At 47.5% G+C, this 21078-nt stretch overlaps 1 protein-coding gene across 5 annotated transcripts in view; it reads right to left on the reverse strand.

Annotated features, from left to right (window-relative positions):
* Positions 1 to 525: 525 nt before the first annotated feature.
* The window catches only part of TNC (tenascin C), a gene marked incomplete at both ends in the record, with an annotated part of 64107 nt that continues 43554 nt past the window's right edge, over positions 526 to 21078 (reverse strand). For all 5 annotated transcript variants that reach the window (XM_084236980.1, XM_084236979.1, XM_084236978.1 and 2 more), the window contains 11 exons: positions 526 to 636; positions 2130 to 2293; positions 4506 to 4667; positions 5483 to 5579; positions 6241 to 6392; positions 8040 to 8172; positions 12564 to 12694; positions 13402 to 13545; positions 15660 to 15779; positions 17868 to 18011; positions 19656 to 19778. In XM_084236980.1, the coding sequence (XP_084093106.1) occupies positions 526 to 636; positions 2130 to 2293; positions 4506 to 4667; positions 5483 to 5579; positions 6241 to 6392; positions 8040 to 8172; positions 12564 to 12694; positions 13402 to 13545; positions 15660 to 15779; positions 17868 to 18011; positions 19656 to 19778 (1481 nt within the window). The remainder of the gene's footprint in view (positions 637 to 2129; positions 2294 to 4505; positions 4668 to 5482; positions 5580 to 6240; positions 6393 to 8039; positions 8173 to 12563; positions 12695 to 13401; positions 13546 to 15659; positions 15780 to 17867; positions 18012 to 19655; positions 19779 to 21078) is intronic.

A 21078-nucleotide genomic window follows, 5' to 3' on the forward strand; every position in this document is an offset into this window, starting at 1 on the left:
AGTTTTCATCACCACCATTATTATTATATTAATAATATTAATCATATCCTTAACATTAAAACAGTATTGCTTTTCTGGATTCTGTTGTATGAAATGTAAAAAACGGGACGACTTCCAATGACACATATTTAATCACTGCTAACAAAAATAATCATAATTAATTATACAGCTTTGTGTAAAATACAGCTGGTTCTACAACAAACTACCACTGTACAGCCTACCCCTTTCCTGTTCCCAGAGCCACCCAAGAGGAGGAAAACCATGTGATGCTGTCACTGGAGGGTTCTTTGTTGAATCAAACAACAAAACAGAAACCTGCTGGAGACGGTCATCTTTGGTGCGAAGGAAGGAGTCGCCGAGTGGGGGCCCCGGGCTGCTGCCCCCAGCTGTGAAGATTCATGGTCAACTTTCACTCCTGCAAATGCCCAGCTGAGGCCTGATGGTTGGACTGTATGGACGGAAGCTTTGGTAAAATTCTTTCTCTCTCTGGGCCATACTCTTCTCCCTCCCTGTTGTCCCTGGAATTTATGCCCGTTTGCGCCTGCCTTCAAGGTTTCGGAAGTTGCTGGGTCTCAGCTTCATTTCAGCAAACTGGATAGAGTATTCGTGGCCCTTCCAGTGGAACCAGTTGACACCCTGTGAAAAAGAAAAGCTCTTGGATGACTGTCCATACGGCAGGCAAGGTGTTCTCTGGCCACTGCTGATTAGTGCACAGAACAAAACATGTTCAGTTTGACCTTGACTCTGTGATGGCTCACAGCTGTTTCTTGCCTGTCTACTGTCTGCACTATGCAAACTTATATAGGGGCTGAACTGGACCCACTTTTTTACTTGGGATTGCTTGAATTTTCAATGCACTTTGAAATACCATCTGGAAACAAAATGGCGGCTGCTGAAACTTGTCATCATGAAAAGAAATGGAACTGAGAGAATTCACATCCTGAGGGGAAGTTGTAGAATTGGATGTGGGGGAAGAATTTCCATGGAGTATTTAGATTGGGGTTTGCACGGAATGTCAGAAAGCACTTTCCTGGGATACTAGTTTGAACCCTGACACATAGGGTTAACGCTTAGCGCCCTTAAGAGAGAAATGATCTTCAACAGTCATCAACCTCTTCAGCTTCCTTGTCTTTTTTTTCAGCCTACAGTCTGATAATGCCAATCTCGCAAGGATGACTGACACAAGATTCCATGAGATTGTGAGGAGCTACCCACAGTACTGGGTGATAGTAGGTGCTCGCTTTCTTACTTTCCTAATCTCAAGTAAGGAGAAATTTTGTCATTTGCCAAAATGGATGCAGCTGGAGGGAAGGAGGTTAAGTGAAGTCACCAGCAAAAAGATGGGATTTTTTTCACACATATGAGGAGTCTAAAGAAATAGGGCAAAGGAACAGACAAAACTATTCAACGAACTAAAAAAACCCTAGAAATCTGACTACAAAACTGAGAAGTGGGGGCGGCGTGGTGATATACATCAGAAAAGGTGTGACCCCAGGCCCCTAAATCACATACAGTGCTGTAAACCAATGTTATCTAGTTCAATAAAAAATAATACAAGAAAATTCTGTGTCTGCCATTGTGGGGATGACGTTCAGCCTCTTGTGTGGTACAGAGAAATGCCAGGACCCAAAGTGGGGGGTCTCAGGGTCTACTTCCCACTCCACTCTGACCTCAGGAGGTCATCCTCCAGGCTCACTCATGAGTCATACAGTGAAGTGACTTAGTATGTGGTCTTTCCAAAGTGTTGCTGGGGTCTGGAGTGGCTCCAGGTCAGGATGAGGTGGCAGTGCCCTGGGCTTGTATCATCCCTCCACACTGAAAGGGCCTCCTCTTTTACCTGCTCTCATTTGAGGTTCAGACAAAGATTCTATTCAAGGAAAACTTTCTATGTTTAAAATCCACTGGAGCAGTGGCGCTCCCAGGTTAGCATGGGTTAACACAGGTGCTGTTTCTATGGCCTGACCAGACCTGCCGTGTCACTTAAATTTGTCCATGTTGTGTCAGGAAGGAATATGACATACTCCAGAGTTCCTGCCTCCTACTCCTGGCTGGAATGGAGGGACCACACTGCTCTCCCATCACCTCCAACTGGCTTCCAACCCTGCCTGGGACCATCGCCGTTCACTCACCTGACTGTGGTTGTTGTCCCCATATCTCCCCATCAGATTGACACGGTGACAGTTCTTGTACCAGAAAGCCCCTTTGTAGGACAGGGCACAGTTGGTGATGGCTGAATCTGTATCCTTGTCGAAGGTAGAGAAGGACCTGCCATTGTGGTAGGCCATCGAGTCACCTGGGAGAGAGAGAGAGTGCACCTGATAAATCCCGGTGGGAGTGTCTCCGTGACACTCCGTGACACTGTGAAGGCAGAACCGGGGTGACCACCAAAGAACCCTGAGGTGGCCTGGCCTTGAACACTGGGCAAGAATTAGTATCACACTTGGAGTGGATGGATGTGAGGGTCATGCTGAGGCCTCCCGTCTACTAGATAGAGCATATTGTGGTAGGATGGGGGCAGCAGGGGTCTTTGGAGGGTCTGGCTTTCTGTCCCATGACTTTTTTTTTTTTAGCTCTTAATTTATCCTTGACCTTGGTTATTTGACCTGGAGTTGGGGGTAGGTCAATTGACCATGCTCAAGCCAAGGCTCTTGCTGAACCTCTGTTTTCTCATTAATAAAAGAGAACCTGGGACAGTGGGTGTAAAGATGTATGCTAAACAGGCTGGGTGGTATGCAAATAGCTATGATGGCTGTTATTTTTATGATTATTTTTTCCATTCCCTTTACATAAGAGAGCTCAGAGAGTAAGATGAGACATCTGCATTTAATTACAGCATGCATTCCCTCACCCCAATATCAGTATTTATAGCCATACTTATAATTACCTCTTCAGATATCGGATGTCACAAATAACCTGCCTATCATACAGTCATTTTTAATGTATTGACCTGTCCAGTGCTCCCAATTCTTAGACCAGAAGCTCATTACATAGTGTGCCACTTGGCGTTGGTTGTGTAGTGCCCGATACTGAACAGGAGCATTTAAATGTCCTTTAGCTCTGTGTCTTCTGACTCCCGAACAGCCGGTGCTGAGCATAAGGATGTCAAGACTCCGAGGCATACTCCTTCCATATTAAAGCAAGTTGTTAAGAGGACGTAGATGCCTTCCTACCAGACAAAGCCAGTGAGCGCGTGAGGACGGCAGGTGGTTACTGAGTAGACAAGATGTTCTGCTGAGGTGAGGCTGGCTGCCTGGGCACAGGGAGGATGCAGGACAAGGGCCATCTGAGCAAGGGCACAGTGCTGCTCTGTCTCTCCCTGGGGAGTAGGATGGGTGGAGGCCACATTCCTGCTGCTGGTGGCTCCACTTACTGTGTAACAGTATCCTTCTTGCCTGGAGGCTCTTCAACCAAAGAGGTATTTATTGCCAGGTATAAAAAGTCAGAATTCTTTGAGGGCAGCAAGAATGAAAACAATTTTTGCCCCTGGGTTTTTCTGTTCATTACCACCAGACTGCCATCTCTAAAGAGCCTGGTCCCTCCTGAGATTGAGCCTGACTCTTGCCAAGTCTTTATCTGGATGTTTTCATCTATCTGGAAGTTTTCACGCAGGGCTCAGAGAGGTTGGAAATATGCCATGGCATCTGTTTTCATAAACAGAACTGAAAAACCACCCCAGTGTGGGCATGAGCCAGGCACACTCTCAGGCCTGGTCCTTCCTCATTACCAAGTACACAGGCTGCAGCCAGATTTGCACCCAGATCCCACTTGTGCCAGGTGCTTCATCCTGAGCAGATTATCACACTTTTCTGAGCCCGGCTGTCCTCATCTGCACAAAAGTCATGTATCTTCATGCACACAGAGATCATTTCAAGTCAAGAAATCCCTAAGACCTGAGCTAGATTATGTTCCAGACAAGGGCAGAGAGGTGCATAAAAGATCGTGAGTCCTGTGCATGGGGGTGCAGGCTAAGTCTGGACTATAGCCTGCAGGGACGTATTAGAAGCAATTCAAGCAGTATAGATATGGAGGGGATTGTCTGCTGTTCAGAGTGCTGTTGACCATCAACAGTGGCTTCACCAGGGACTTTTAATTCAGGAAATGTGGCATCTCACCCTCAACCCAGGTACCCCATGTCCGTCAGCACCTGAACATTAGCAGGATCCCCTGTGGGCCATATGCCCTTAATACATTTAGAAGTATTGGATTAGATGAGTATGAAAGCCCTGAGAGACTCTTTTTCCATCCGTCTACAACAGATACCATAAAGGAAAAGGAAAAAAAAAGACATTCTGTGAGTGGTGGTAGCTAAAAATCAGTCTCCATTGTCCATATTCCCAACCTACTCGACATTTCAGTGACCAAAATGTCTCCCCAACTTGTCCAATTCTAGTTCTTCTGGATGAGTACCTAGAAGAGTTCTAGGATGTATTCATGAAGGAAGGAGCGACACCTGGAGGAATTAGCTAAAAACACCCAGAAGCTCTGCGGCTTGGGGGGCTCCATACCTGCTGTCCCGCTGTAGCCCTCCACCTTCAGCTTGTAGCGCGTCTTGGCATCGCCCACGCTAAACTTGTCATACACGGCATAGGCAGCTTCCCCATGGTCCTGCAGGTCCACCCGGAGCTCGTACTGTCCTTGGGCTGTGATTTTGTTCAGGTTGTCCAGCCCTGTGGGTGACAGGGGACACCATAAGTCCTCTCTGCCCTGTAGGAGCAGCAGCTGAGCCAACTTTAAGGAGGTTGGTGTTGTATACACTGGGATGCAATTCAGCCTGCTCCTTACTGGTGCAACACCTGGCAGGATACCTGAGGCTTCTGAGCTGCAGGTAACATCCCCTTGATATCTTTGTCCCACCGATCTCTTAGTGTATTGTGATGAACAAAAGAAAAAAGGCAGAGGAAGCAGCTTTTAAACTTTTGCTCCTTACAAGCAGAAGGCAGAGGATGATAGGAGGACAGATACTCCCTGGGCAGGTCCAGGCACACAGAGCCAAGTCCCTTGTGGGCAGGTTACAGGAAGTGGGAGTTGGATGGCTGGATGGAGGGGGGTACTGTAGTGTTGGCTTGGGGGGTTACAAATGGCAGCTCAACTGCCTGATTCCTACAGACCGGTGACTTCAACTCTCCAAGGCTCTGCTGCCCCCATGCAAGATGGTAGTTATGTTACTTGCAAGGGGCTTGTGGCTTAGAGGTTTTTGCTACAGGAGCCCATTTCAGCCCTGGAGCCCAGAATGAAGGTGGTTAATGCTGTCAGTGAAGATGAGTCTATTAATGGTTCGGGGAATGATTTATAGCCACGCTCATTCGTAAGATCTCACAGTTTTCTCCCTGTTGACCTGATTTTTGTTTTTAGGTAATAGTCTGTGTCTACTTCCAGTGCCATTGTTTCCTTCCTAATCCTCTCCTCCCATGAGGCCACTGTGGGTTAGGACACATGACAAGGAGGACAGAAATGTGGGTGCTCTGAGGCAGGGCTGCATTACCAAGCCAGAATTCTTCTCTGCGGTCCCCAAACCCAGCAGCATAGGCCTTCCAGTTCCGGTAGAAGTCCTCGTGTCCATCCTTGCGCCGCAGGAACACCTGCAAACATGAGCAGTGAATCTGGCTGCACTCAGCTATTGAAGGAGAGAGGGGCCATCTTTGGCAGGTGGACTGAGCCCCCTTCTCTAACCCTAACTCCTTTCCTTACTTAATTGCATGTGACTCTGCACTTGGCACCCCCCTTTCTGTGCCTTGGGATTCTCACCTGATAAATTAGGGTTACAGACACCACCCAGTTTAGCAAATGCAGCAGTCTGGTGAGGCCAGGTCCATACTGGGGATGCATGTGTGTGGGGGCTGGGGATCTGGGCACCCTCTGTACTTTTGGCTCAATTTGCTATAAAGTGCTCTAAAAGAAAAAGTTTATTCACTGCAAAGATGCTACCCAGCCTGTATGGTAACGTATTGAAATAATTGGTATGAAACAGCATAATGTCTGATAACTATTCCTGATAGTGCTACTTACTGTACATACTGGACTTGTCCACTGCTATTTTTATTACAGAGTTCGTCGGGGGAGCAAATGAGATAAATTATAAAAAAACTATTTTTTTTAACCCCTAGCTTCTACGCCATCTCTTTGTGGAAGAGATAATTCCTGAGCTACTTGATGCCTGTCTCCGTGTGCCCAGAGGGCTGGGAGGAGCTCCTTGCCCCTTGGCCTCTGCCCTGATCCTGCAGGCCTGGGAATGACACTTACGATCCAGCCGCCCCCATCAGAGGTCATGTCACAGAAGACTTCCAGAGCCTGGGTCTTGTCGCCATTGAGATAAATGGTGTAGAGGCCAGAGGTAGTGTCTCCATTCAGCATCGCCTGGGAGCAGTCCCTGGGGAACGGGTACAGGAGTCCAACTGCGGGAGAAGAGGGCAGGGTGAGGCGCCCAGGGCCGGGGCTGCCTGGGGCAGGCACCTTGCATCACAGCTCACTCCTCTGGCTGGATGCCTGTGACAAGCAGCTCGACTTCCCGGAGCCTCTGTCCCTCTGCGCAAGATGGGGATAAAGCTATTGGCAGGAGTGCCTAGAGGCTCAGAAGTGGTGGGTATCTGTGGCCCGTCTCAGCCCATTTTATTGGTGGAAGCCACCTCAGTGGGAGGCGAGCTGAGCCATTGTGAGGGGCCCGTGTCAGGCTGGCCTCAATCTACCTGAATCAGCCAGGCAGCACCAGGGGGGCACCCAGGTAGCATCTGCTGGGCACCCAGGTACCAGCCAGGATGGCTGGGTTTCTCACACCCATTGGGTGGCTCAGGGAACTCTATTAGGCTGCATGTATCGAAGTCTCTTCAGAGGCTTCTGAAGCCAAAGACAAGGTCTCCAGTCTGGGCCTTGCCCTGGGACACCAGTGAAGTGACTGAACCTCTGGGAGCCTGGGAACTTTTGAGGGTTAAAGCAGAATGCTGGGGACTCCCCAGGGGAACAGTGCGATGTCAGACACTACCGACTCAATAGAGGTGGGTCAGCTTGAGCTTGTGCTGAGTAGGTCGGCTGGGCAACTGATGGCCACAGTGATTCTTTATTCTGATCTGATCTCCTCTCAACCTACCCCTCTCCCCATCCTAGTTTCTATCATTCGCTGTTTCCTGGTTCATCTCTGGGTCCTGGTCTGAGAGCATTTGAGGGCACGTTTATGTTTGTGCTCCCGGAACCTGGCCTAAGAGCTGGCAAAGAGGTACCTTGGCCTATGCATCTCTCTCGGCAAATCCTACAGTGGCATGAAAAGGGCAGGAGTACACTGTGAAAAGGTACTGGGTACACTGTGTATTCATGGTCAGGGCTCGCCAAAGGCTGCTTCCTCCCTCTCTCAGAAATGGAAGATGCCTTGAATTCAAGGTGCACCTTTGCCATCTGCAGAGCATGCCAGTGATAGCAGGCAGCAGAGTGGTTCCCTGGACCTGAGACACTGAGCCCAGCTCTGACTCAAGAGGTGAGCCGTTCAAGGTTATTTAATCTCTGGAAGCCTCTGTTCTCCCATCAGAAAACCAGGCAGGCTAATCCTGGCCCATTCTACCAGCTTGGTGGCAGAACTGTTGGTGACTTGGAACATGAATGGGCTTTGTAATTGCTGACATGCTGGAGTAGAAAGAAAAGGAAGCCGGCCTTATATTAAGTCCTGACAACAGGCTACACACTGGGCTAGGAATTCAAATATAATGCAAGGAGCCTTACCAGGTCCTTGTAAGGAAGGGATGTTGTTAAACCCATTGTGCAGATGAAGAAACTGAGGTTCTTAGAATGGATGTGACTTTCTCAAGTCACCAGAGCAAGTGGTGGAGATGGGATGGAGCTAGATGGTCTCACAACTGCTCCTCCTTCCCTTTCACCATGAGGTCCCATAACCCCCTGCACCCACATTTCCTGGGCTCTCAGGCAGTAGCAGGGAATTGATCTTTTTCTGAAATTTTATGGAAAAACTTAAAAGTAGCAGTCAGAGGAGAAGCAGTGGGTCGATTCAATCTCACAGAGTTCCAGCTCAAGGCCCAGCTGCTTCCTGAGCCCCTTACTTGTGGTGAAGATGATCTGGACCAGTTTGCTCTTCAGAGGCCCATTCAGTGCCTGGATCTTGGCCGTGTAGTGGGTGGATGGGGTCAGGCCTGCCAGACTGTAGGAGGTAGTATCTGGACCCACAATGACTTTCTAAGGACAGAAAAACAAGAATACAACATCTTTTGGCCAGGTAGATTCTAAGGGAACAGATGATACACTCATTCCTTTATCCATCTAATCAAGCATTTATCTAATAAGAACCCATTGAATCCCACTCTGTGCCACGTTCCACGCTCGCTGCTGGGGGGTCAGAAGTGGGGAGAATGTAGCATAAGCAAAGGGCCTGGAGCCAGAAAGGGGCAGTGTGCATTAAAACAAGGAGGCACTGACCTACCTCAACCCTACCAGGTTCAAGAAGGAAAAGTGGTAGAAAAAATGGGCAAAGATCAGATTACAAAGGGCCTTAAATGCCAACCTACGGATTTTGAAGCTTTTCATTATAAGGAATGAGGATTCCTGAAAGATGACTGAGCGAGTGAATGACCATCTGAACCTGGTGGCAGAATCACCAAAGGACAAAAGGTTTAGACTTTGTGACAGTTACATCACTAGTCCCTAAATATGGCTCTTTAACCATGGCCTTCTGGGTAGCTTCAAAATAATATAATACCTGGCTCCAAGCCAGATGGACTGAACCAGGAGTGTCAGGTTGGACTTGGCCAGGTGTGTATTAAGAGGCCCCCCAGAAGATTCAGATGCACAGTAAATTTGGGGAAGTGATCAGTTTCTATTTGCAACAGATCTCTTTCTAGTTTCCAATGCCTGTGGGATCACCTTTTAGCAGGTGACCTTGGTTTCTGGGATTAGAACTCAAATTCATAAAACCAAACCCAACAGTGGTTTCTTTAACCTCAAAACATAGGCGACTGGTTCAGGCAACAACGAGTCAGTGTGGGGGCACCTATAATGTTCTCTCACATCCTCATCCTCACAACTGGGCAGGTGATGCTGTCCTCATTTTTACAGTGGGGGGAGCCGAGTTTCTGAGAAGCCAGGAGACTTGCTCTCATAATTTGATGGTGACAGGGGATGGTCTTGCATCCTGTCTCCCAACATCACTCCAGGACTCTCCCCTCTTACACCAGCTTGGGTTGTTTTTTTTTTTTTTTTGCGTGAAAATATAATGTTGGTTACATCACAATAACATCTTTAAAGACTCATCACCCAAAGCAAAGAAAGTCAAGGAAAAGATGAACACCTGGAATTACATCAAACTGAAAAGCCTCTATAAAGCCAAAGAGACTTTAACCAAAACAGAGAGACACCCCACTGCTAGGGAAAACATCTTTGCATTCCAGTCAACTGATAAGGGACTGATCACAAAGATATACAAAGAACTCACAGGACTCAACAAAAACAAAATAAATAATCCAGTCAAGAAATGGGCAGAAGAACTTAAAAGACACTTCTCCACAGAGGAAATGCAAATGGCCAACAGGCATATGAAAAAATGTTCAACATCCTTTATCATCAAGGAAATGAAAATCAAGGCCACACTGAGATACCACCTTCACCAGTAAGAATGGTGCATATATATATATATAAAAAAAAAAAAAAACAAGCAACAAATGTTGGCGAGGATGTGGGAAAAAAGGAATTCTCCTACATTGCTGGTGGGAGTGCAAACTGGTCCAGCCACTGTGGAAAGCTGTGTGGAGGTTCCTCAGTCTACTAAAAATGGAGCTACCATATTACCCGACAATTCCTCTACTAGGGATCTACCCAAGGGACAAAATAACATTGATTCAAAAGAGCACTGTACTTCTATGCTTATTGCAGCACTATTTACAATAGGTAAAACCTGAAAACAACCCAAATACCCCAAAATAGATGACTGGATCAAGAAGATGTGGCATATATATACACAGTGGAATATTGTTCAGCAATCAAAAAAGATGGGATCATGCCATTCCCAGCAACTTGGATGGAGCTCCACACAGCAATTGTGCTCAGTGAAGTGAGCCGGGAGGAGGGAGAAAAATAACGGATGGTTTCACTTGTAGCAGGAATATAGGGGAACCAGATAAGACATCAGTGTGAAAAAATAACAGTACAAAACACAACAAAGCAAATACAGACAATTATAAATCAGAGACATCCTGCAGGGGAGGAGGAGGAAGAGGGATCAGAGGGAGGGAGGGGGGAGCACAGGCAACTGAGGTGATGGTGCACAGGAGCATTGGTGAAGGAAACTCGATGGGGACTACACCTGAGGGGGTGGGGGGAAGCAAATGTTGTTTAAAAATGAACAATGATATAAAAAAAATAATAAAAAAATGTAAAAAGAAAATATAATTTTGGGGATTAAACATGGAGAAAGTGAATTTGGGTGAGCGCCCATTTGATACCAGAGACCCAGTGACCTCTATGTGGCCTCTAGGTATGGTTTTTGAGGAAGGATCTGGTGTGAAGCAGGTTTCTCTGAATTACTTGGGGATAAAATTACCTGTCTTCTCTCTAGGCTGCTGTGCAAAATCATTTTCTAGGTAGTTGGGAAAGATAGAATTGAGACTCATGACATCAGGTAAATACTGAGTCCCTGAATGCCTGATCGGGAAGGGCTCTTAGATTTTGGATGAGTCCAATGCACTGATTTCAGAGATGCGAACACTGATACCCAGGGAGGACAAAGGACTTGCCTCCATCAGCACAGTGAGATAGTACTTTGATAGACCAGCTTCATGCAAGGTCATTACAGTGACTAGAAATGTATGTCTCCTCTGGTTAAACATGGCAGATCAGGCCTGCCACTTTATCTCTGCTTGCTTGTGATCCCCACCAAAATAAGAGTAAAGGAATGTTCAGTATAAACCCACACAGATCAGGGCAATGGCAAGGGAGATAGCAACAATCACTACAACTGAGGCGGTGGGGTGGAGAAAGCTGGGGACTGAGTGGATGAGCCTGGGACAGGCTGGCTGGGAAATTCCGCAGAGCCTGCAAGTGCAGGAGTGGAATGTATACAAAAACCAAGATGCTTTGAAGGCCAGTGTGGGGTGCGGCTGAACAAAATTTGTTTGAAAAGCTTTTTTTAAGGAGCAGATCCCAGTTCTTGCCAATGCCCTTGTCTGTCCAGATCAAAGGTTGAGGTTTACTGCCTGGACCACTTAAACCAGAGAGGAGACTCTGTATTAAAATCTACCAGGTTCAGCTGTGGGGGAGGCCAATGTGCTAACTGGCAACAGCAGTGAAGGTCTGTACACAGCAGGAGCCCAGCTGCCTTCTCCAGGCAAGTCCTGGCAGCCTGTTTTGAAGGGTGAGAGTACTCTCTGAGGAGGCTGTTAGTTTAAAAGAAAAGGCTGACATACCCTTGGGCCTCCCTGGTGGTGCAAGGGGTTAAGCGCCTCACTGTGAAGCAATCTGCAGCCTCTGCAGCATAAGTTTAATCCCCTGGCTGGCCAGGGAGCAATCCATATGGCACAGCAGACTTCTCCTGCCTCGCCCGCTGCTCCCCTCACCAGTGTATTTCAGTAGATCTGCCTGTTCTGCTCCCTACTGTGTCCCTGGTGAATCCTCTCACCCTCCGCACATCTGTCCTGTACCCCAGTTCTTGTATACATAAATGAATAAATCTTTTTTTTTTTTTTTTAAAGAAATGGCTGACACATCCAATACTGGGAGTTCCCTAAAGAAATTGCTCACTCACTTCACGGTGAGCCCCATAGTGGACAAACCTTGCCTATGCCGTAGGTATTCCCAACCTGCTGTTTTGTCCTTCATTGCAGTCCAAAAGGAGCAACAGACACTAGGTGGAAGTCTCCAAACCAAATTAACCTCAAGAGTGAAACAGAAGCAAAGAACTTGGTGGAAATAGTGTGCAGATTGTACAATAAACCACCAAAGACATATATTCTTGGAAATGAAGAGAAGATGCTATGCAGAAAAAGATGAATGTGCAGAGAATAGGGAAAAGGTTTTGGAAATATAAACTATGATATCCAAAATGAGAACTTCAACAACAAGCACAGAAGGTAAAGGTTTAGGAAAACTCTTTCACTTGAATCAAGGTTTAAAGTTATTTCAAATTAAGAAGGAATTGAAAAATAGTTCCTGGGTAGAGAATTCAAGTAGTGTGAACAATTTCTGTGAACATTATTAAGCGCTGATGTTATAAGCATGTGGGAGATAGATTTTGGCACATAAAGGAAGGATGCCAGCGGCAACATAATGTATATGGCAAAGATGTGGGAGGAGCTCTTGGTCTGTGCTCAGCATTAAAGGACCCAGTATCCAGTTTCCCAAATGTCCTCAAGTCTTGTGAGTAGTGGCTTGACCTTGGCTGGCTAGCCACACTGGGGTCTGGTTAAAATGAGAGTGGCTGGAGCATATGACTCAGAAGGCCTGGCACGACGTCCTGTCCCTAATTGTTTTCAGCTCCCTACTTGCACTAGAGCAGAGAAACAGGATAATTCATCCCTCCTTGGAGGATCATGAAAACCTTTTAACCAGCAGTGGGAAGTTGTTTATAGACTTCAGGTTACCTTGACTGTACCATCCACGGATTCATACATCAACAGGTAACCCGTGACAGATGCCCGGGGGGGTCGCCAGGTGAGGAGGGCAGTTTCTGACTGAACCTCGGAAGCAGTCAAGTCTCTTGGAGCATCAAGGTCTGAAAAAGACAAGACATTGAACATCAGCTAAGTCAGCCTGGGCAGGACAACATTCCCTGGGCATGCAGAGGCGTGAGTTCAAGTTCTCACCCTACCATAGGGCCCACCGGACCTTGAGCTGAACCTTCCTACATGAGAGGATGGAGTCACATGATCTCCAAACACCGACTTCTCTGTGCGTCACATTACTCTATGGGCTACTGTCCCCGCGTCCAGTGTGGTCTTGACTGACTACGGGTGACGTAGGTGAAAGACAGCTGTGAACATAGTTACCGACCCCCTCATTCCTCAGTAAGAAAACAGATGAATGCTGACATTGGCCCCGAGCCCTTTCCCTGCTTGCTGCTAAATGTAAAAACATCTCAATGTATAGAAGCCCGATGGGCATCTTAGAAAAACCTTCCTGAAAAACCTTCCTCTTAGAAATATTCCCCAGCACAGAACATGGATCATTGGATGCTGGCTTTAGGTCAGAGCAGTCTGCTTTTCCACTTAAAAAGCCTTCCCCTTAAAATCCTTTTCGAGTCTGTGGGGAAAACCAGGTCATTTCAGTTCGAGAGGAAATGGGGTGTTTCTTAAGGTCCTGACTGAGGGGGTCCTGGTGATTTTAGCTGATGCTGGAGTAGCCACACTGCAAGGACCTGACTTCAGCAAGAGGAGGTGGCGAGGGTTACAGACGTGCCTTCTGGCTCTCGAGTCCTCGTACCTGTGGTGAACTTGGTGGTGAGGGTTGAACTCTTCTGGGTCCCTTTCTGAGCGAAGATCCTCAGCGTGTACTCTGTGGCAGGCTCCAGTTCAGCCAGCGCGTACTCCACCGTGTTCCCGGACACCGCGTGTATCATTTCTGGCACTGAACGTGAGACACACACAGCGGGGCAGTTACCTCACCCTGTCTGAGCCATCGGCGGTCTTGGCCTGCAGCACACGCACCTACTTCTAACACAGAAACTCTCAGTGACCCTGCAGAAAGCAGGTTGGCTCTCAATGACGCACACCTCTCGTTCTCTTGAGCACATACCTCAAAGGCAAAGGATTTATCATCTGGAGACTGGATTTTTCCAGGCACCAAATCAGAAGGAAGGGAAACTGGGGGTCAGGAGATTTTTCCACATGGATGTTGGCTGGGTCAGCTTTGCAGCTGAGGTATGGGGACCAGCCAGAGGGGAGTAGCAGGTAACATCTCCAACTTTCCAAACTTAATTTCTACCATGGCTTGTACTCCCCTCCTTTCACTTACTTGCATGTTCTCTAGTAATTTGCCAAATACTGTCAGATCATTAGGCAGTGGCAGTCACACGTGAGCCTGGTTACTGCCTCTCCAGCTCAGCCATTGAGAGCCAGCCACGGTGTCCAGCGATACGCTTACTTCCTCATCACAGGCAGTCCACAAACCTGGCTTGCTAGGCATGGAGGTTTCCCTGGTCATGGGGCTTTTAGCAATAAAACTAGGGAAGTTCCAGGAAATATTGGAAGAGCTGGTCACTCCATCTCAACCTCCATGATCTATCCTCTCCCTTCTGGCCTACATCCTTGGCTAGACCCCCATCCAAAATTTGTGTGATTCTCCTGAGCAATACTTTGAATTATCTAAGTGAGACAACATCTTCCCTGACTTGACAGTTTTTTGCTCATGGGGAATATTTAAGTATGAAGAGTAAAAACATAAAACCGAATATCCCTGTCCCGCTCTGCTTCCTTCCACATTTGCTCTGTCCTCAGAGGGCTTTCCTAGGTGGCTGCAGGGGGGAATTAAGATTTCAGAGGCTCCAGGCATAATGCCCTCTCCTGTCAGGGAAACTAAAACAACACTGAACCATCAAATAGGAGATTTACATCTATTTTAAGATTACAGTAGTCACTTTTTTCCCTAGAGAGCTCATTACAAAGGGATACCCCTCATTTATATTGGCATTTTTTCCTCTGAAAAATTGTATTCAGGTGTTATCTATAGAAAGTTCCTAACCTTTTTTCTTAAAAAGATTTATTTATTTATGCATACAAGAGCTGGGGTGCAGGCCAGAGGTGTTGGCAGGTGAGAGGATTCACCTGAGACAGAGTGGGAGCAGAACAGGCAGATCTACTGAAATACACCACTGAGGGGAGCAGCAGCCAAGACAGGAGAGGTCTGCTGTGCCATGTGGGTCAACTTCCTGGCCAGGGATTGAACTCATACCAGAGTGGCTGGCGATAGCTTTATAGTGCTGAGACTGCACCACCAGGGAGGGCTCAGTTCCTAAATTTTAAATTTATGACTATATGCATACACACATACACATGTGCACACACACAAGGGAAACTACTCAGATCAAGGCATAGAACATTCTAGCACCCAGAAGGCTTTCCCTGGGACTCTCCCCTGGGACCGTGCCCCTAGAGTGGGACACTCTTTTTTTACTGTTCTGATGACTGTGGTTGGCAGATGCCTCAAACAAGTGTTTAATATGCCAATGCACTACGCTAGCACAGATGGTTGCAAAGAGAAGGAAAAATACTTTCTGATTTTTCAATCACATTTGCAGCAATTGGCCTCTTCTGTGGCCCCTGAGAAGTCCAGGTTCCAAGCACCACCTGCCCAAGATGCCAGACTCTCAGACAGGACTCTGTTTGTAAGGGACCTGACGATGCTGCTTCCTGCAGAGGGCGGCGCACACTCACAGGCAGAGGGACTGACAGGCTGGGGAAACACTGAGGCTGCAGATGTCCCCTTGATTTTCTCTTAAATGGCCGACTGGACTCCCTGATGTTTGTGTCGTTTTACCCGAGGGCCTCCCCGGACATCCCACGAAAAGGACCCTTCACACTACACCCTCCTGCCCCAGCCCTGACCCGTGAGCCTAACCTTACATGGCAATTGAGAGAATTTTTATCATCCTGAACCAAATGTGGCAGGGGGAAGGGAGCACAGGGAGCATTTACAGCAGGACAGACACTCCTCAGCGGGGAACGGCTCAGACACGACCTTACCTCTCTCTGCTGCATAAGAGATGACGTAAGTGTCCACGGGGGCGATGGCTGGCTGCCACATGGCGAAGGCCTCCGAATCAGTGATGTTGGCTGTCACCAGGCCGGAGGGACCATCCACACCTGCAAAGAAAGGTGGCGACATGTTGGAGAGTGGTCATCGCGGGACAGGGGACATCAGACCTCAGTGGCTCTCTGTCTGCACTATTCCTGGACACCTGGTGTGGGGAGGAGTTTGGGGTCAGCTGCCTACATGGAGCAGAGTCCTAGGTGTGGAGCCAGATGACCTGGGTGTGATCATAATGCCTTCCTCCGGTGCCTGGGTTGCTTGGGTCTCTCTTTCCCCTCCCTTATCCTGTCCAATGAGGATAACAATTGTCTGGCTTTATCCTGACTGGTATTGTGATTTTCATATGTTACATGTGGAAAGGTATCGACTAAACTGGAAAGGACTGAACACATGGCAAGGTTTATCTTTACTTCATGTCGATCTGCAGGACTTTGAGTCACCCCTCTGGTTAGGTGGCCTGAGGAGAAAATGGAGCTGGGTTCTGGAGCCCCCCCCCCCCCCCCCCCCCCGGTCCCGGGCTCTTCCTTGGTTTCTTTGTCTAGTGTCACTGTGCCCTTGAATCGTTTCTTTTCTCCAAATCTCATTTGTCAAGCGTGTTTGCTAGATGGAACCTGAAAATGTGTGTGAGATACGCTAGGGGTAGGCCTCTCAAAAATACGGTTGTCTTAATATGACTATTAAAGTGATTTGAATCTTAGCAATAACTTCTGAGTGAGTGGTACTAAGCAAACAACCATATTCAAAGGATCTTGCCCTTTTTAACAGCCCGCTTCTATTACCCAGTATCCCTTTCTCAGCAAACAGCCTAACCATGACCAATTCTCTCTGGCGTTGGCATTTCCTACTCAGTGATTGTTGGCTCCATCCCCGGGAGGATGAGCACACTAGCGGAGGCTCAGTTCACAGACGTGGCACCTGAGCTCAGGAGACACAATGACTAGGAGGTGCAGAGTCATCTGGAAGCCCCACTGTCCATTGCCAGTTCCTTCCCATTTCATCAACCACATACAGAAGCCCGTTGGACTGACCAGGACAATGGGGACTTAGGGAATGCACCCAGCTTTTGTGATCTGTTGCCGTGGAAATTTCAAGAATGAAAGATTTCCATGGGGAAATAATGGCCTGTATGACAGGGTGGGCAGGACACTGGGATCACATGGGATGTCTTAATGCATATTATCAGCTTTTTTAGACTATCAAGATATTGTTACAGTTTCCTATGAGGCCTTTTCTTTGGATCCCTTAGTGGATTAGACTGGATAATTGCTCATATACCAAAGGATAAATTGTTAAGAGAAATGGCTCTCTGAAGAGAAATTTTCCATTTCATTCTCCTTCACTGCAATTCATTATTTCCTCCTCCTTACAGAGTGCTGTACAAATGGATCTGTAATAGGAAAACAATCCTTCAGTTTTAGAAGAACACAGAGTATTGAGTTAGACTGACCTCAGGTCAGATTTGCTTCTAGTATTTACTGTGTTAAGTGTCTTTGGCCAAGGTATTCAATTTCCCTGGGCCTGAGTTGTTTCCTCTGTGAAATGGGAGAGCTAGTAGCTGCAGGCATTACACAGGAAGGGTGGAGGGACAATGCCTGGAATGCAATCGCAGCCAAATCTAGAGCAGTTGCTTTAGAGCTTCACCATTCCCTGAAGCCATCACAGGTCTATGGGAAGCCCCTGCTTTGAAGCCTCCTCTCAGTGGTCCTGTGCTTAGCAGGGAAGGGCAGGAGGGGGCCTGATGTGCATAGTCACTTATGGGTGCTTTGCTTACAGTTTCATGTGACTCTTAGAGCACATTGCAAAGGAAGCAGAATTGCACCCATTTTACAGAGAAGGAAACTAGTCTTTTAGTCTCTAAAGAGGTCTACAGAGATCTAGAAGGAAGAGCCTTGGGAATTCAACCCAGGTGAGTGTGGCCCCAAACTTGTCCTCTTTCTTTCACAGAACCCCAGGAAATGGAGGCCCTGGGGGGTCAAGGATGCCATCCAGGGCACCCAGATCATAAGAGAGGCCATGGATAGGTCAGAAATGAGGCCTCCATTCCTCTGAATACAGTCCACTCTCTGCTAGGATTTCTTCAACGAAAACTTTTTTTGCCAAGTGCTAGGTCAGGAGCAATGGCCCTGAGGTGAGAGAAGTACCTGTGCTGAATGAGCCCGACACAGGTTCACTCTCCTCCAAGCCCTTCATGGCGACGACGCTGACAAGGTACTCTGCTCCCGGGAAAAGCTTCACCAGCCTGGCCTGGGTCTCTGTTCCATCCACAGTCACCACTGAGGGTGAACCTGCAACACCAGCAGAGCAAGGTTGGATGGTGAACCTCACTGAACCCTCTTCACTGTTGTCCCAGCAATGGGTGTATCCGATTTGAAATGAAACTCTATCTCGATCCAATACCATTTTCTTGACTTCTCATTTGCACCTACCCTCTGGCATAAGAGAAGAGGTCTTACTTTTTGTATAATGCTTTTTCCATTGGTGCTGATGCCAAAATTCAACCCAGGAGAGGAAAAAACATGAAGTCATCATGTACTAAAAACGGCAAGTTTCCGTTCAGTAGAGAGCTGGCCTCCTGTGCAAATGTTACTTCTTTATTTTTCCCAGAAAGAATATGGGACGCTCACTATATAATGTAGAGCTGATCTACTTAGTCCATTGTCTTAGGAGTATCTAGAATCCCTTCCTAGCAGAAAGTCTGTTTAAGAAAGAAGATGGGGGCCTCCCTGGTGGCACAGTGGTTGAGCGCTGGGCTGCGAAGCTGCCCTCAGCCTCTGCAGCGCCGGTTCGATCCCCAGCTGCTGGCGAGGGTCCCACATGGCACACAGACCTCTCCTGCCGTGACCACTGCTCCCCTTAGCAGTGTACTTTGTCAGTCTGATTGTTCTGCTCCCCGCTCTGGCTCTGGTGAATTCTCTCACCCTCCTGTGCTTCTGACTGTACCCAGTGCTTGTATAAATAAATAAATAAATAAATCTTTTTTTTAAAAAAGAAAGAAGATGGCCATGGTTAATTAAGTTTGTATTCTTATATTAAAAAATACCAACATGTTTTACTTCTTAGCATTTCAGGGCTAGTAAGGAGTTTGTACATCAACTGGTCCATCTGGTCCAGAGATGCTACAGCATCCCCTGACAGCTTCTGACTATCCTTTTTGTAAACTCACAGGGAGCGTAACTACCTGCCCAGTGTTTCCAGATAGATCTGACCATGCTTCACCCCATGAGTTTCCATTTCAGCCCCTGTGCTCAGAACTTGAAATCCCAACTCTGCTAAATCACAACTCCCCATCCCACATGGAGACAAACAGTGTTGAGACCAAGAGCAAAGCCCCATGTCTATTATGATCAAGACCATCTTTTCAGATGAGTATATAGAAAGAGAAAAAGGGGCCTCCCTAGTGGCGCAGGGGGTTGGGACACAACCTATGAAGCAGTCTGCAGCCTCCGCAGCATGAGTTCGATCCCCAGCCGGCCAGGGAGCTACCCACATGGCACAGCAGACCTCTCCTGACTCAGCCGCCGCTCCCCTCAACAGTGTATTTCAGTCAATCTGTCTGTTTTGTTCCCCACTCTATCTCTGGTGAGTCCTCTCACCCCCCCACGCCTCTGGCCTGTACCCCAGCTCTTGTATGCATAAATAAATAAACCTTAAAAAAAAAGAAAGAGAAAAAGGTCAATGTTTTTAGCGTCTTCTGTATTAAGTGTAAACAAGACTGGGGATAGAATCTTAGCATTTCAAGGCTGGAAAGGGTTTTTATAATATGACCCTTCTCAAGGAATTTCTCCCAAGGACATCATAGTTTTTCCCGATGGAGTCTATCCAGGTGGTCTCAAGTAGTTGACTACTATAAAGAAGTAGTTGGTGCAGCCCTAGGTCTTTTCCACTATTCCACCTAACCCTGGACTCCTCCTGCCCGTCTCCTCTCCTACCTCCTGCAACGGGCACATAGGTAATCCGGAAGCTGTCCACTGGGGCCGTCGGCGCCATCCAGCTGACAATGGCCGAGTTTTCAGTGATGTCTGAGAAAATGATTTCCTTCGGGGCACCCATGGCTGTCAAGGAGAAAGCACAGGAGAAACTCAGAAACAGTTAAGTATCTTGCTCATCAATGATTCTGCCTGGATTCCTGATCCAGGAAAAGAGCACCTGGATTCTGCATCTGAGCCACAGCTTTTTTTTTTTTTTGTTTTTTGTTTTTGTGGGACCCTTGCCTGCGGCCGGGGAACGAACCTGCAGCCTAGCAGCGCAGCGCTAAACCGCTGCGCCACCAGGGGAGGCACCTGAGCCACAGCTTTAGGATGGAGAATATGGTGATCAAGTCATGACTTGATGGAAATAATACTTGTTCATTCAGGTGGGGACCCGGTTGCTGTACGGCTGCTATGTGGTCTCCTTCAAGGTCAACACCACAGCGGCTGACACTAAGGGAGTGAGGGAGAGTGGGTTCCCAGCTTGGCACGTGCCTCCTTTTGAGTTTTAACATTTTTTCACATCTTTGTAGTCTAGTTCTTGTTATCAAATAATACCAAGACATAAAAATTGTACAATTGCTTGACATTTAGAAGGATTCATCCTCATTTAGAAATCCCTAAGAAAGGTGGGACTGTAGCCATTTCACAGAGGCATAAACTGAGACTTCTCCAGTGAACATTCTTGTGGTGTAACCTTCTGGGTTCTAGGACTGGGCAGTACAGTGAGCTCAGCCCTGGGATCCTGGAAATAATATTCACATGGAAACTGACCTTGACAAACCCATTCCCAGAACTGGATAGAAGTCCAGAGCCAGGGGAGCAACCTCAGGCCCATTCCCAAAGCAAACACCCCGTGGACATTGGGTCTACCTGCAGGGAAAGCCTTGTCCAAGGGACCATTTCTGCTATGTCAATACCTCCCCCCCCAAAAAAACCCTATTTCTTTTGGCTTTTCTCTGTGTGATTTTTGGCCTTGCTTTTTGCCCTCTTCAGCTGACCATGCTTATCCAGAGAATTCAGGAAATAATTTTCAGCTCTCCAAGGAGCTCACTTCCTCATCTTTTCCCCTCTCCAACCCACGTTGATCATAAGTCCTGAAACTCACAGCCCACTTTGGGGAGGGATTTTTCTTTCTCTCCATTTCTTTTTCTCTCCTACCACTTTTACAGTAACCTAGAAGCCACCCCCAGACTCTGCGACTGCTCGGCTTGTTGCCCTCTCCTTGGGAAGCTTTGGAAACCACACATGGGTTCTGGAGCCTGGAAGATCTTGAGTCAGGCTGGGTAAACTGGTGCAGGTCCCTTTGCTTCTGCGATCCTCAGTTGCTCCATCTAGCCAGAGGGAAAAATTAAGCCCATCCCCAAAAATATGTTGAAGTTTA

The sequence above is a fragment of the Talpa europaea genome (genome assembly GCF_964194135.1).
Source record: "Talpa europaea genome assembly, chromosome: 7".
NCBI lineage: Eukaryota > Metazoa > Chordata > Mammalia > Eulipotyphla > Talpidae > Talpa > Talpa europaea.